Source organism: Bos indicus, chromosome 5 (assembly GCF_029378745.1).
Source record: "Bos indicus isolate NIAB-ARS_2022 breed Sahiwal x Tharparkar chromosome 5, NIAB-ARS_B.indTharparkar_mat_pri_1.0, whole genome shotgun sequence".
NCBI lineage: Eukaryota > Metazoa > Chordata > Mammalia > Artiodactyla > Bovidae > Bos > Bos indicus.
Genome location: NC_091764.1, coordinates 120,320,569 through 120,335,818, shown reverse-complemented (window position 1 = coordinate 120,335,818; position 15,250 = coordinate 120,320,569). Strand labels below are relative to the sequence as shown.

The window sequence follows — 15,250 nt, the reverse complement described above, 5'->3', positions numbered from 1 at the left end:
AACCTTGCCAACACTGTGCTCAGTGAAATAAGCCAGACACAAAAGACAAATATAGCGTGATTTCACTTAAATGAGGTCCCCAGAGTAGCAGAATCATAGAGACAGAAAGGTGATTAGCGTTACTAAGGGCTAGGAGAGGGGAGGGGAGTTGTTGTTCAACAGGAACGGAGTTTATCTTGGCGATGACGAGTCTGTGTACAGACTGCGGCGATGGGTCACGAATGTATTTAACGCCACTGAATTATCCCCCTGAGATGGTGGCTGTGCAGCTGCTCAGTCGTGTCTGGCTGTTGGCGACCCCACGGACTGCGGCACGCAGTCCTCCCTGTCCTTCATTATCTCCCAGAGTTTGCTCAAACTCATGTCCATTGAGTTGGTGACGCCATCCATCTCATCTTCTGCTGCCCCTCTTACAAATGGTTAAAATAATAAATATTAACACACTGTCCCCAAACTGTCATTATTCTGCAGCACAGGCCAGCTGTCGATGTTCTGAAGACACCGTGTAAGGTCCCACCAGCGAGGGTGACCGGGAGCACTCATCATATTATATATTTGTAGGTTCCTCAAGAGGGACTAGGCATGTCTAGTTTCTCCAAGAAACAACAAATGAACCAAAGACTGTCCAGGCCCAGGAACAGCCCTCACGAGTGTGCCTACCGAGAGCCAAGGCTGCCCACGCCGGTCCTGGCAGTAGGACACCAGCCTTGGCCGAGGCCTGCTGCCCCTCGACAGAAGGGCGCAGCTCAGGTAGGTCTGTCCTCTGGTAAGCCTCCTGAAGAGGAAAGCCACGTCTAGATCCATGATCAACTGAGGATTCCCTTTAAGAATCAATAGGCTAACTGTTAACATCAACAACAAATGTTTCATAAATAAACAAGTAACTAAGAAGAAATACTTGAGAAAAAAATAAAATCATTTTTTATTTGGAAGCACTGAGTTCAAAGCGGGAGAAGAGGAGGGTGCTTCCCATGACACTGATTAGAATGTTGAAGGCAGAACCCATTGTTGTTGCTCACTTGCTCAGTCGTGTCCGACTCTGTGACCCTGTGGACCGCAGCACGTCAGGCCTCCCTGTCCATCACCAACTCCCAGAGTTTACTCAAACTCTTGTCCATTGAGTTGGTGATGCCATCCAACCATCTCATCCTCTGTCGTCCCCTTCTCCTCCAGATTTCAGTCTTTCCCAGCATCAGGGTCTTTTCAAATGAGTCGGCTCTTCGCATCAGGTGACCAGAGTACTGGAGCTTCAGGGATGGAGCCTGGGCCTCCCACATCGCAGGCATAGTCTTACCCATCTGAGCTGCCAGGGAAGCCCCTCTAGAAGTCATACCAGAAGCATTTGTTTTAAAATCTGTGACAAATAAGAACAAAGACAATTGAAGAGAAGCTAAATTTCCTCCTTGCCAAATATTACAAAAGATTTCACTGATGATAAACAAATCCTGAACAATTAGAGAAACTGAGCGATGGTGGTTGGCAGGGTTGGGAGAACAGAGCAGGTCCAGAGCGCCCTCCGGAGGTGTGTGTTTTGCATGGCATCCTCCAAAACCACAGGTTTAGAAAGGGACCTCAGAAATAGTGCTCAAACGTAACCTCAATGTATAAACTGTTTTTTTACTTTAAAAAAAATTCAGTTTACTTTTGATTGGGGGACAATTACTTTACAATATCACAGTTTCTGCCATAAACCAACATGAATCAGCCATAGGGCTACATACACGTCCTCCCTCTTAAAGCACCGGCCCACCTCCTTGCTCGTCCACCCGAGGCGCGCCGGGTTCCATGCGTCAGACTGCAGATTCCCACTGGCTGTCCATTTCACACATGGCAGCGTATGTTTCAACACTGCTCTCAAGTCATCCCACCCTCTCCCTTCCCCACTGTGACCGTCAGTCCGTTCCTCGTGTCTGCATTGCCTTTGCCGCCCTGCAGATAGGATCATCAGTCCCATCTTTCTATTTCACATATGCGCATTACTGTACGATATCTGTTTATCTCTTTCTCACTTCACTCTGTAAGTAGTCCTGCAATGAACACTGGGGTACACGTGTCCTTTTCAGTTATGGTTTCCTGAGGGTGTATGCCCAGTAGTGGGATTGCTAGGTCATATGATAGTTTTATTCCTAGGTTTTTTTAAAAATTAATTTATTTTAATTGGAAGCTAATTACAATATTGTGGTGGTTTTACCATACGTCGATCGACATGAATCAGCCACAGGTGTACATGTGTCCCCCATCCTGAAGCCCCAGCCCTCTGGGTTGTCCCGGAGCACCAGCTTTGGGCGCCCTGCTTCATGCATCGAATTTGCACTGCTCGTCTGTTTCACATACGGTAATATACATGTTTCAATGCTATTCTCTCATGCTGCCCCACCCTCTCCCTCTCCCACAGAGTCCAAAAGTCTGTTCTTTACATCTGTGTCTCTTCTGCTGTCTTGCATATAGGGTCATCGTTACTGTCTTTCTAAATTCCATATATATGCGTTAGTATACTGTATTGGTGTTTCTCTTTCTGACTTACTTCACTCTGTATAATCGGCTCCAGTTTCATCCACCTCATTAGAATTGACTCAAATGTGTTCTTTTTTATAGCTGAGTAATATCCCATTGTGTATATGTACCACAACTTCCTTATCTATTCATCTGCTGATGGACATCTAGGTTGCTTCCACATCCTGGCTATTGTAAACAGTGCTGCCATGAATACTGGGGTACACGTGTCTCTTTCAGTTCTGGTTTCCTCGGTGTGCATGCCCAGCAGTGCAATTGCTGGGTCATATGGCAGTTACATTTCCAGTTTTTTTAAGGAATCTCCACACTGTTCTCCATAGTGGCTGTACTAGTTTGCATTCCCACCAACAGTGTAAGAGGGTTCCCTTTTCTCCACACCCTCTCCAACATTTATTGTTTGTAGACTTTTTGATGGCAGCCACTCTGACCGGTGTGAGATGGTACCTCACTGTGGTTTTGCTCTGCATTTCTCTGATCATGAGTAATGTTGAGCATCTTTTCATGTGTTTGTTAGCCATCTGTATGTCTTCTTGGGAGAAATGTCTGTTTAGTTCTTTGGCCCATTTTTTGATTGGGTCGTTTATTTTTCTGGTATTGAGCTGCATGAATTGCTTGTATATTTTGGAGATTAATTCTTTGTCAGTTGCTCCGTTGGCCATTATTTTCTCCCGTTCTGAAGGCTGCCTTTTCACCTTGCTTAGAGTTTCCTTCATTGTGAAAAACTTCTAATTAGATTCCATTTGTTTATTTTTGTTTTTATTTCCATTACTTTGGGACGTGGATCATAGATAGGATCTTGCTGTGATTTATGTCAGAGTGTCCTGCCTGTACTTTCCTGTAAGAGTTTTATACCCACGCTGTCAATTTTTAAGGAGCTATTTAAGACTAGATTACAGCCATTAATAACTAAGGCTAGATTATGTCTGTTCATGTCCATTACTAGTCACACCTGTGATTCACTCGTGACAGTCAGCTGTGCCCAATGCCACTGGCTGGCATTGTCTAATAATCAGTGAAAATGGATTAATTAATTGAGAACATGGGTGAAGCTCAGCAGCCTAACAGCAACTTTAAAAACATGGGACTTAAAAAAAAAAAAAAACGGGGCTTCCCCGGCGGCGCAGCGGTGAGGACCCCCTGCTCCCGCCGCGGGCGGCGCGGGCCCAGCCCAGGTCGCAGAGCTGAGAGCCCACATGCTGCCTCGTGTGGCCAGAAGCCCAGGTCCCACGTGGGACGTGAGATGGCAACAGGCGGTGCTCGGGGAGAGCTTGGCAGTGTCTTTAAAAACAAACCATCAGTAAAACAAAAAGAACAGAACTCTAACACCATACACAAAAATAAACTCAAAATGGATTAAAACCTTAAATGTTAGGCCAGATATTATAAAATTTTTAGACGAAAACATAGGGAGAACACTTTCTGACATAAATCGCATCAAGATCTTTTTTGATCCACCTCCTAGAATAATGAAAATAAAAACAAATGGGACCTAATTAAACATAAAACTTTTGCACACAAAGGAAACCATAAATAAAAAGAAAAGAAAACCCTCAGAATGGGAGAACATTTTTCAAATAAAGCAACCAACAATGGATTAATCTCCAAAATATACAAACAATTCATGGAGCTAAATAAAAAAAATTAAAAAAAAACAGTCCACAATCAAAAACTGGGCAGAGGATCTAAATAGACATTTCTCCAAAGAAGACATACAGATGGTTATAAAGCACTTGAAAAGACGCTCTGCTGCGGCTACTGCTAAGTCGCTTCAGTCGTGTCCGACTCTGCTCAGTACCACTAATTATTAAAAAAATACAAATCAAAACTACAATGAGGCACCGCCTCACGCTGGCCATCACCAAAAAAATCTACAGACAATAAACGCTGGATCTCACACTGTTGGTGGGAATGCACACTAATACAGCCACTGTGCAGAACAGTACAGAGGTTCATTTAAAAACTGAAAATAGAACTACCATATGGACCAGCAATCCCACTCCTAGGCACAAATCCAGAGAAACGCAGAATTCAAAAAGGCACACGCACCCCCGGGCTCGTTGCAGGACCACTCACAGCAGCAGGACAGGAAGCAGCCCAAGCATCCATCAACAGAGGAGGGGATAGAGGAGACGTGGCACACAGACAGCAATGCAACGGAGGATCACTTAGCCATTAAAAAAGAACAAAATAATGCCATTTGCGACAACATGGAAAGACCTGGAGATTATCACACTGAGTGATAGAAAAATATCTATGATATTGATTGATATGAAAGAAAAATATCACATGATATTGATTATATGTGGAATCTTTAAAAAGGTTACCTATGAACTTACCTACAAAACCAAAAGTTACTGTACATACGTAGAAAATAAGCTTTCGGTTACTGGGTAGGGGGTAAGGCGGGAGGAATAAACTGGAAGACTGGGATTGCCACGCATGTGCTGAGTCACTCAGTCATGTTTGACTCTGCAACCCCATGGACTGTAGCCCCCCAGGCTCCTCTGTCCATGGGATTCTCCAGGCCAGAATACTGGAGTGGGTTGCCATGCCCTCCTCCACGAGGTCTTCCCGACCCAGGGATGGTGCCTGAGTCTCTCATGCCTCCTACACTCTCCTGGGTTCTTTACCACTAGAGCCACCATATATATAAAATAGGGGATGAGTAAGAGCCCACTGCACGGCACAGGGAACTCTGCTCAGCACTCTGCAGTGGCCTACGTGGGAAAAGGCTCTTCCCACAGAGGATGGATAAAAACGGCTGCGTGTATTTGTACAATAGGTTCACTCTGCTGTACACCTGAAGCTAACACAGCATCATAAATTATACCCCGATGCAACGTCTTTAAAAAATTAAAAAGACAGCATACTGCCTGGGAGAAAATATTTGCCAATAACATAACCAAGTGGGTAAAAGTTGCGCAGTCGTGTCCGACTCTTTGTGACCCCCCTGGCCTATACAGTCCGTGGAATTCTCCAGGCCAGAATACTGGAGGGGTAGCCTTTCCCTTCTCCAGGCTTCTTTCCAATCCAAGGATTGAACCCAGGTCTCCTGCATTGCAGGCAGATTCTTTACCACCTGAGCCATAGGGAAGGAATGAGGAATTCAGATCCAAAATATATAATCAGCTTGTACAATATCAAAAAAAATTTTAATGGACAGGAAAATATTGAATCACTATGCTGTATACCTGAAGCTAATAAATATTGTAAATCAACTGTACTTCAATTTTTTAAAAAAGCAAAGAAAAAATTAGGAAAAATACGCAAAAGACCTGAAGAAACATTTTTCAAAATGATATACAGATGGCCAACAGGAACCTGAAAAGACACTCAACATCATACATCACCAGGGAAATGCAAATCAGATCCACAACATTACCTCACACCTGTCAGAATGACTCATCAAAAAGACAAGAAATGATAAGAGTGGGCGAGAATGTGGAGAAAAAGGAGCCCTCGCGCACTGCTGGTGGAATGTAAATTGGTGCTGCCAGTATGGGAAACAGTACAGTTTCCTCAAGAAATTAACAATAGAACATATGATGCAGAAGTTACACTTCGGAGTACCTCTCCGAAGGAAACAAAATAATTTATTTTAAAAATTTAAATTGAAGTATTATTGAAAAGTTTAGTGTGTCTCTTCAGGCTACACTTGTGGCCTCTCATCTTTTTTATCTGAGAGTTTAACTGTTTTCGTCAGCAGTCCCATTGCATCAGCCTCAAGAAACTGGCCTTTCTCAGCTTCTCAAGAACATGCAACAGAAACCCTGCAGCTTTTTAAAACAAAAGCCTCACAGCTACTCTTGGTTTTCTATCTGACTGATTGCTGGATTTTTGTTTAGGTTGACAGTTTATTAAATACACTATATTTGTACTTTATTTGGTAATTTTTTAAATCATTAATCATTCACACGTGGACTTAGTAAAAATGTACTTTATAGAAAACCATCTGCAAAACTAAAATAAAAATTAAAAAGCACATTTTGCCCATGTTACATAAGCTGCTCAAAATGTCAGAAATTACTTTAAGGTGATCGTGAAACGTAAGATGGCTTGATTTCATTAAATCTGCCAGCAGACCATGACTTCAGGAGTATTAATGTTGAAATGCGGATGCAAAAATGTCTATTAACTAAATTGTTTCCTAGTGTTTGAGAAACAGGACAAAACAAAGCACTATTTTTTCTTTACAGACAGACATTTCTGCAAATCCATTTTCTATACACTTTCTCTCCCACTCATAGAATTACTTGTGCAAACGGATGAGGCAAAAAAATTCCTTAAAATTTTTTTTAAAACCCTAGATCCTATTTACAAAACATGCAAAGGGAGAGTTTTAAGTAGGTGTTATGGCAGAACTGGCTAAAGGTAAATACAGTCAAGTCACAGAATATGCCTTTGCTTCTGCAAATATAAGTCGTTCTCCCCTCCTTTCTGGGAGAAACACACCTTCAAGGTATGGGCTGTAAAACATCACACAGTGCAAATACAAAGACGTTTACAAATTCTCTGTATTTCCAGCTCTTGAGACAATACTTTTTGAGAATTGAGCAGCAAAACCAGAGCCAGCTGGTGAGCAGCCAGAATACCACGGTGATTGGATACGTGGCCATCTCTCCTTGAGCTGCCTTTGCTCTCCGCTTCCAGAAGTTGTAGATCTCTTTAGTTTATCTGTCATCTTAATGAAGCTGCACCTACAAGTTATGTCATCCAAAGTTCCTCCAGCCACTGTATCTATATTTGAAATGCACACATGACCTTGTCAAGATGAGGATCAGAAGTGGCGGCAGCAGACCCACGCAACACAGGTATGGAATCGGTTCTGACCAGCTGTCAATTTCGGCCAACAGCACTTTCTTTCTTTGGCTTCCCGGGTGGTGCTAGTGGTAAAGAACCTGCCTGCCAGTGCTGGAGATGTTTAAGAGATGTGGGTTCGATCCCTGGGTCAGAAAGATCTCTTGGAGAAGGGCATGGCAACCCCCTCCATCTTGCCTGGAGAACCCCATGGACAGAGGAGCCTAGTGGGCTACAGTCCATAGGTTCACAGTCAGACACGACTGAAGCCACTTATCACACACACATCACATTTTCTCTCATAAAGCGATCTCTTTTTAGCTTACCAACTGCACAGATTTCTGAGGGTTTGGAGGAGGTCTTTCTGAATTCAGAAAATACAGCTGTCTTTCACTTAGCATAAGCACCGGAGGCGGTGTTTTTAGTGCCAGAGGCTTAAAGGGAGATGACTGAATAAGGTGATGATCTGTTGGTCTTGACTGGAGTATCTTCCTGCCACAGCATTTCTCTCTGGTACCTGCATAATCACAGCAGCATTTGAAACTCCTTGAAATCCTTGTTCCAGGTCAGCGCTTGGTGGTGCTCCCTTTCATTTTTCCGGGACCCTCCCTCATTGACCAACACCTTCAACTAATTTCCGCCATCTCGGCAGCGGGAGAAGGGCAGACTGCCCCACTCACTGAATGTGCATCAGCCACTGCTTGCATTTTGGCATTATCTGCTTCTGTGCTTCATATTGAATCCTTTAATGTGCTTCAATACACATGTGCTGGACTTGGAGTCACTCTCATCCCCCTGGGCCCGCTCGAGGGTCCCCAGCAAGGGTCACAGCCCTCCAGCTCCCTCAGCACTCCTGGCTGCTAGCTTTCAAAGATAATTTGTTAATTTCTAAATATTTAACCACTTTTAAAAACATTTTATACTGTTTGCTTAGAATTGTTTTGAATTGTGACCAAATCGTGTGTCCCATTTTATCTATTTATTCACCTTGTACGGGCTCTTTTTGTAACTGAAGTGTAGTTGATTCACAGTGTTGTGCCAGTCTCTGCTTTATAGCAAAGTGACTCAATTACACACATATATTCCTTTTTTTTTTTTACATTCTTTTCCATTACGGTTTAACACAGGATATTGAACATGGCTCCGTGGGCTATCTAAAAAGACCTTGTGTTTATCCATCCTATATATAATAGTTTATATCTACTAATTGTATGGCTTTTTTGTGGCCCAGTACATGACTGCTTTTGCATTCCACGCGTTTAAATCGAGGCGAAGTTCTCTCTACACACAGCAATTAAATTGAGCTTGATTTCTTTACTCTCCCACTTGTTTTTTGTCTGCAGACTTATTTCCGGAATGGGAGTACTGAAGCCTGGGGAACGGTTGTGGACCGAGTTCTGGTCCTTGGCCCAGCCTGCAGGACGCCTGCCGCTGCCATGGACTCCAAGGAGGAGAGGCTGGGGGCGGGGCCAGGTGGGGCGGTCAGTCCGGTTGCCAGGAGGCGCGACCCGGACACAATGGGGTCTGGGAGTTGGGCCCTGCAGTGGTGGGGATCCAGACACCCCACCTTGCCTTCCCAGCCAGGAGACACAGGAACAGGTCAGTGCATCCACTTCGGGGCCCCCTCGGGTAGCAGGTCCCCGCTCTCTCCCCCTCGCCCCGTTATCCTCCCCCAATGTTCCTAAAATATCTCAGTTCTCCGGAAGCCCTGGGAATTCCACTCCCGCAGTGCTGCGTCCAAAGTTGGCGCGCGCAATACACCCCTACTAAACTAATTTTAGGGCTGGGGGACGGGAGATGGCCTCGAAGCTGTCCTTGCCCCGCGCCACTCTGGAGCCAGGAAAGCTGCCATTTGTTTCTCTGGTGTCTGGGATACGCGCGGGCCCCGCCCCGGAGTCAGGCGCATCTGGAGGGAACCGGGAGTGCGTCCCCGGAGTCCGGGCGGAGAGGCCTGGGCCGCCACCTTTTGTCCGCAGGTGTTGCCGGCCGCAAGCGCTCCCACCGCGCCATGGGCTCGGACGTCTGGGTCGGCCCGTGGCGGCCGCACCGGCCCCGCGGCCCCATCGGAGCCCTCTACAGAGGCCCGGGGCCCAAGTACAAGCTACCACCCAGCACCGGTACCAGCGGCGGGCCGGGGGCGGGGGGCCGGCGGGGGCTGCCCGGCAGGGGAGCGGCCGGCGCCTGGTGATGCTGGGGCACCCGGCAGGCTACATCATGCACGACCCGTCGCGGCCCCGCGCCCCGGCCTTCACCTTCGGCGCGCGCCTCCCGGCACAGCAGACATCCTGCGGCCCCGGGCCAGGCCACCTGGTGCCCGCTCGCATGACCGTGCGCGGCCTCGACAGCGCCCCCGCGTACTCCATCTTCGGCCGCCCGAGGCACGCGGCGCCCTTCCTCACTCCCGGACCGGGTCAGGAACCTGGGGCCCTGGCCTCCTGAACGCCTAGCCGCCTCCCCTCGGGAAACGCACCCCCCCCCCGCCCCCGCCACGTCCCCCTTGAGCCGCCTAACATTCCAAATTCAGTCCCCCCATCCCTGCCCACTTCTGGACCTCAAAACAGCTCCAAGCCTCACCGGGCTTTGACAAATCGTGGCTCGGATTCCCCCTAATCCCTGGACTCCGGCGCGGGTCCCCACTAGGTCCCCAACCCAGTTCTGGCCCACGCCCCGGTCTGCCCCGCAGGCAGGTACTTCCCGGACAGAGCCGGGAACGCGGCGTACCCCAGCGCGCCTCGGCACACCATCGCTCCCCGAAACTGGGGCCTCCGCCTGGAGTCACAAACCCCAGGTGAGCCCAAGAAGGCCCACCCTGCACGAGCAGTGGCGGGGACACCGGCTAGTCCGCAAAGACCCACCCTCGCTGGCCCCCGCAGGCCCCGGGACCTACACTATGCCCTCGCTCCTGGGCCCGCGCGTAGTCGGCAAAGTCTCGGCGCCGAATTACTCCATCTATGGCCGCAGCGCGGTGGGCAGCTTCTGCGAGGACCTCAGCAAGGTGGGGTGGGGGGGGTGGGGGGGCGCTGCCTTCAGGGGGCGGCGAGGGGTTGGCGGTCGGAGGGCCCGGAAGCTGGACACAGCGCCTCTCCTGCCCCACCCCACGCAGACACCCGGGCCCTGCGCCTACCACGCGGTGAACCCTGGGGTCTACAAGCCCCGGGCCCCCCAGTTCTCGATGCTGCCGCGGACTTCGTTCCCCCAAGGCAACACCCTGAATCCCGGCCCTGCAGCCTACAACGTGGACCAGGTCGTCTGCAGTTTCAGGGTCAAGGGTCGGAGGCGGGTAAAGGGGCTCGGGTCGGGATCGAGGGTCAGAGGGGCGAGCTTGGGGGCCGGGAGCCCAAGGCCTGCAGACAGCACTAGGCCAGCGACATCTCCTGGGTCCGCAGCACCGGAAGCCTCGCGGCTGGACCTTCGGGATCCGGCACTCGGACTACCTGGCCCCGATGATGACCGAGGCTGACGGTGACCCGCTGGGCGGGCGCTGCGCCGCAGATGTTTCTTAAAACCTCTGGAGCCAGCAGAGTGTCGGCCTCTTTGTGCTTGCGGCGGCGGGCGGGCGGAGTCCAGGCTCCCGCAGCCCCTCGCGATTGGTCAGGTCAGAAGTGCGTCAATCGTCCCGCCTCCCCGAGGCGGCGATTGGCCTAGAGCCCCGCACGTCGGGGGGCCCCGCCCCTCCGCGGCTCAGGCTCAGCCATCAGTCCCACGGCTCTCACCCGCCGCATGACCAGGCGGAACCGACTGGGATCCGAAAAGAACTGGCGAGGGCCAGCGAACACGACAGGGGTCCTGCCCGGGGTCAGGTTGTGAGGCCGAGACAGGGGTCCAGCTGAAGAGGGAACGGAAAATAAACTGTCCCGGTTCCTACTGCTGGGGTCCCAAGCCTAGGAGATGGAGAGGCGTACCCAACTCGGACACGGGACTCGGGACTGAGAGGCGGACACAGAAGAGAAGGGGACCGGGGCCGGGACACGTGCGCTTGGCATCAGCGACACGGACGCAGAGCAGCGACAGGTACCAGGTGTGTGTCGCAGCCCAGAGCAGTAGCAGCCCCAGTGACCCCAGGCCCCCTGGCCCCATCTGCCCCTCCCACGCCTGCTGACCAGTCCCGAGGGGGGAGCCAGAGGCCAAGCAGCTGCCGGGGCTGATCCACCTGAAGCAAGGAGACATAAAGGCTTCTCGTGTACTGTCCTGGACTAGGCACTCAGGGCGCACAAATCCGTGTGTGGGGAGGGGTGGCCACCCCACGACACAGAGGTCAAGCCCAGAAATTTCCTGCCCCCAGGGATGCTGCAGAGCCCCACCACTATCCCTGACACTGAGGATAACCGATTGCTGTCGGAACACCCCTCGTGCTGCCTCCACCACCTTACTGCCCACGCCTATGGGCCATGCTCTTGGCCATCTGGTGGAGACTGTGGTGCTGACCCCGGCTCTGGCCAAGTCTGGGCAGCAGCTGGCATGGCCAGAAGCCTGGTGCCAATAGCCTGGGGACAAATGCCCTGAGGGCAGAGTCCTGGCACTTGCCCTGGCTGGCTGTGGCTGCAAGGTTAGAGGAAACTTCCTCTCCAGGCCAGAACCTCTGACCTCAAAGAGGCAAGCAACCACCAGCAGGTCCTGACCTAAGCCTGGCCCATACAGAGCCCCCAAAAGCAGGACCCAGGCTCCTCACTCCCCAGGACAGAACCTGAATCTCCCTTCACGTCAGCCCCCAATAACAGGGCCAAGTTATCCAGCTTCTCCTTCAGTTCCCCAGACCGGACTCCCAAGAGAAGAGTTGGGTACTCCTCCCTCCAGCCCCCAGGCTTGTGACCCCAGCATTAGGCACCAGGACAGTTTATTTTCCATTCCCTCTTCAGCTGGACACCCACTACACTGCTCAGTTCAGCTTCAGTTCAGTCGCTCAGTCGTGTCCAACTCTTGTGACCCCATGGACTGCAGCACGCCAAGCTTCCCTGTCCATCACCAAGTCCCGAAGCTTACTCAAACTCGTGTCCTTCGAGTCCGTGATGCTGTCCAACCATCTCATCCTCTGTCGTCCCCTTTTCCTCTCGCCTTCAACCTTTCCCAGCATCAGGGTCTTTTCCAATGAGTCAGTTCTTTGCATCAGGTGGCCAAAGTATTGGAGCTTCAGCTTCATCAGTCCTTCCAATGAATATTCAGGACTGATTTCCTTTAGGATGGACTGGTTGGATCCCCTAGCTGTCTAAGGGACTCTCAAGAGTCATCTCCAACACCACAGCTCAAAAGCATCCATTCTTCAGTGCTCAGCTTTCTTTATAGTCACAACTCTCACATCCATACACAATTACTGGAAAAAACAGTAAATGCTTAACTCCAGCTGAGGCCTAACCAGGGATGGTGAGGAGAAATATGGGGGTGAGGAAATGACTCTGCAGGTGTACTCAGCATCCTTGCCCAGCCTGTATAAGTTAGCAACAGATGTGAAAATGGGATACATGGGGGTACCCTGGATAAGCTGGAGTCTATTCCTGAATTCACTGTTACCCAGAAACCAGAGCAGGTACAGGCAGGCTACTAATTGGTCATCGATCTTGGTTATTGATGGAAAACACAGGCCAGAATCTCTGAAGGATCACTAGGAAGGATACTGATTAGTTATTCATGGGTCATTGGACTTTGGTCAAGACCATCAATGGAAATTTAATAGAAGTCACTAATAGGGACTTGGTCTAAATAACCAATGGGCCTCTGATCAATCATTACTGGGCCATAGGACGTTGATCCATATATTTGATGGGCTACTAGTGAGAACTTATCAGAATCAGTCCTGTCATTGGCCATGATTTTGGACATCTGTCAAGGTTGCTGATGAGTCCTTGGTCAGGGTCAGTGATGGGGTCACTGATCAGAGGCCACTGAGAGTCACTGGGAGTCCTATTGCAGGGGAGGTTGGCCAGATACAAGGGCTGGGGGGGTGAGTGGGCTGCTGGTGCTGTATGGTGGGTCAGGAAGCTGGTTCCTGCAGATGGATTCCTGCACAAAGCAAGAGATGCGACAGCCACCATCGACAGCTTGCCATTCATCACAGATGACCTGACCAGGGTTTGCCTCCCGCATGTTAAAGACCCCTGACCTATGAACACACAGCCACAGGTGATCTGACCCAAAGCCAGTGTCAGTGTCCCACATCAGCGGATGCCTGACCACCCACTCAAGAGGGTAACTTGACTGATGCACCTGTCATCCCATCACATAGGGCACTTGACAGTCCATGTTCAGGGTCTCTGATCCCTTATGACTGATCCGAGTCTCAGCCTCCCCCACATCTCCCAGGAAGCTCCGGGATCTCCATCACCTGCAGACCCCTTAGCCGCCCACACACAGCCCCCCCCCCCCCGCCCCCCAGCAGTGGACAGCCCGTCTGCAAAGATGGCAGGCAGGAAGTACAGAGAGGCCGCAGTCCCTAGCCGGGCACAGGCCCTGGAGCCTGTGTAGCCTCCCCATAGAGGTCCCCGAGTGGCTGTGGCCTCTTTTTATCTCTGCTCGTAACTCGGGTAGCCTGACCCTGTCTTACCCTGCCGCGGCCAGGGTCCAGCCTCCCCGCTGCTTTCCCACCCGGTGACCCTTATCCGAGCAAGACCGACCTGGTCCGGGTCTGGGGAAACTCTCAAGAGCCCTCCCGCCGAACAAGCTCTTCCGGACCCCTACTGCTGCAGTCAGTCATGGCCGCTCCAGGTGTCTCCCGCCCCCTCCCAAGCCTTCTGTAACTCCCTCTCCAGGGGAACCGGCAACCGAGGGTACATCAGGGGCTGCAGTCTGACGACACGCGAGACGCGGAGTGGATCCACGCCGAACGGAGTCTCGGCAGGTTGGCGCGGGGCCGCCGCTCTGACCGCCACGGACAGCCCGCCGTAGCCGCGGCCTGGAGTGAGGAAGCGCGGCTGCTCCTGGACAGCCTGGGGTCACCGCGCTCCGGGAGGGGACGAGGAGAGATGCCCGACGCCCAGAGACTCCCTCTCTCCCGGGCCCAGCTGCTCACGGCCCGCTGCCCCCTCGCCCGCTGGACACAGCAACGAAGCCTAAGAGGCTTGCAGCCCTGCGTGCGCCGGCACGCCTGGCAAGGGAGCGGAGCGGAGACCACACCCGACGACAGGTGACCACATCCGGCGACTGGCGACGGCGCCGAGCAAGCGCGGCCGCGGCGGAAGGGCACGACCGCGGAGGAAGCCCCGCCTCCTATACGTGACTTCCGGCGGGCCTCCTTTGGCGCACGCGCACCGCCCGGCGGCCCGTGCACACTGCCGTCTGCGCGCGCGCGTTGTCGTTGACGCATGCGCGCTGACGTCGAGCTGGGCGGGAGGCCCGTGGTGCCGCCCAGGTAGCATCTCGAGACTCGGCTCCCCGACCCTGGCGCGCGGTGAGGGAGGGAGCACCTGCAAAACTCGCAGGCGCGTTCCGGGAGGTTACTGTGAAAGGGGCTCCCGGAGAGGGGCTGGAAACGTCTGGGTTTGCAGGCCCACCTTGTGCACAACTTGGAGCACGTTTTGTAAGGTAGGAAGGTGTTGTGAACAGGCTAAGGGACGTGTCCAAGGTCGTGCAGCCGAGGAACCGTCGGACGGGGAGAGGCTGGACGTTTAGGAGTCTTCGAGAGGGTCCTCCCAGGAGCGCCTGAACAGGTGAGGGGGGACTCTAAGACCTCCTCCTGGCAAACTTCCAGAGGCCCCTGAGAAAGGCACGGAGGTCGCCGAAGCAGCGGCAGGACACGAGTCCAAAGCTGCCGTCGGGTACCTGGCAGTGAGAAGTGGGCGCGAAGCAAGTAGAAGCCTTCTCTAACGGGCCGACTGCCGGCTGGAAATGTACGTGCGAGGGGCTGGCGGGGACTGGGGGCCAGAGCACTGTGGCGGGAGTGGCCTCAAGAGAAAGAAGGCAGAAGGGCCAGAGGAGTCGGTCTTGGGAGGGTTGAAGCCAGAAATTCACC

The 15,250-nt window shown here is 51.7% G+C and overlaps 1 protein-coding gene and 1 long non-coding RNA gene across 7 annotated transcripts; one reads left to right on the top strand and one right to left on the bottom strand.

Moving 5' to 3' along the window:
• Positions 1-895: 895 nt before the first annotated feature.
• On the bottom strand, positions 896-10,863 carry LOC139183310 (uncharacterized). The gene is made up of 2 exons (XR_011566918.1): positions 10,746-10,863; positions 896-1,354 (listed from the first exon to the last, which is right to left on the bottom strand). It is a non-coding gene; the product is annotated as an uncharacterized lncRNA (long non-coding RNA).
• CIMAP1B (ciliary microtubule associated protein 1B) lies at positions 8,801-10,828 on the top strand. Of its 6 annotated transcripts, none has more exons than XM_070790691.1 (7): positions 8,801-8,910; positions 9,288-9,428; positions 9,518-9,721; positions 9,995-10,099; positions 10,185-10,306; positions 10,415-10,591; positions 10,698-10,828. In XM_070790691.1, the coding sequence occupies exons 1-7, from the start codon at positions 8,829-8,831 to the stop codon at positions 10,812-10,814; spliced, it is 948 nt and encodes a 315-aa protein (XP_070646792.1). In that variant the 5' UTR covers positions 8,801-8,828; the 3' UTR covers positions 10,815-10,828. The 6 variants fall into 6 exon arrangements, with proteins under 6 accessions (XP_070646792.1, XP_070646788.1, XP_070646789.1 ...); XM_070790687.1 differs by having other exon boundaries at positions 8,802-8,910; positions 9,093-9,428; XM_070790688.1 differs by having other exon boundaries at positions 8,805-9,428; positions 10,415-10,555.
• Positions 10,864-15,250: the final 4,387 nt, after the last annotated feature.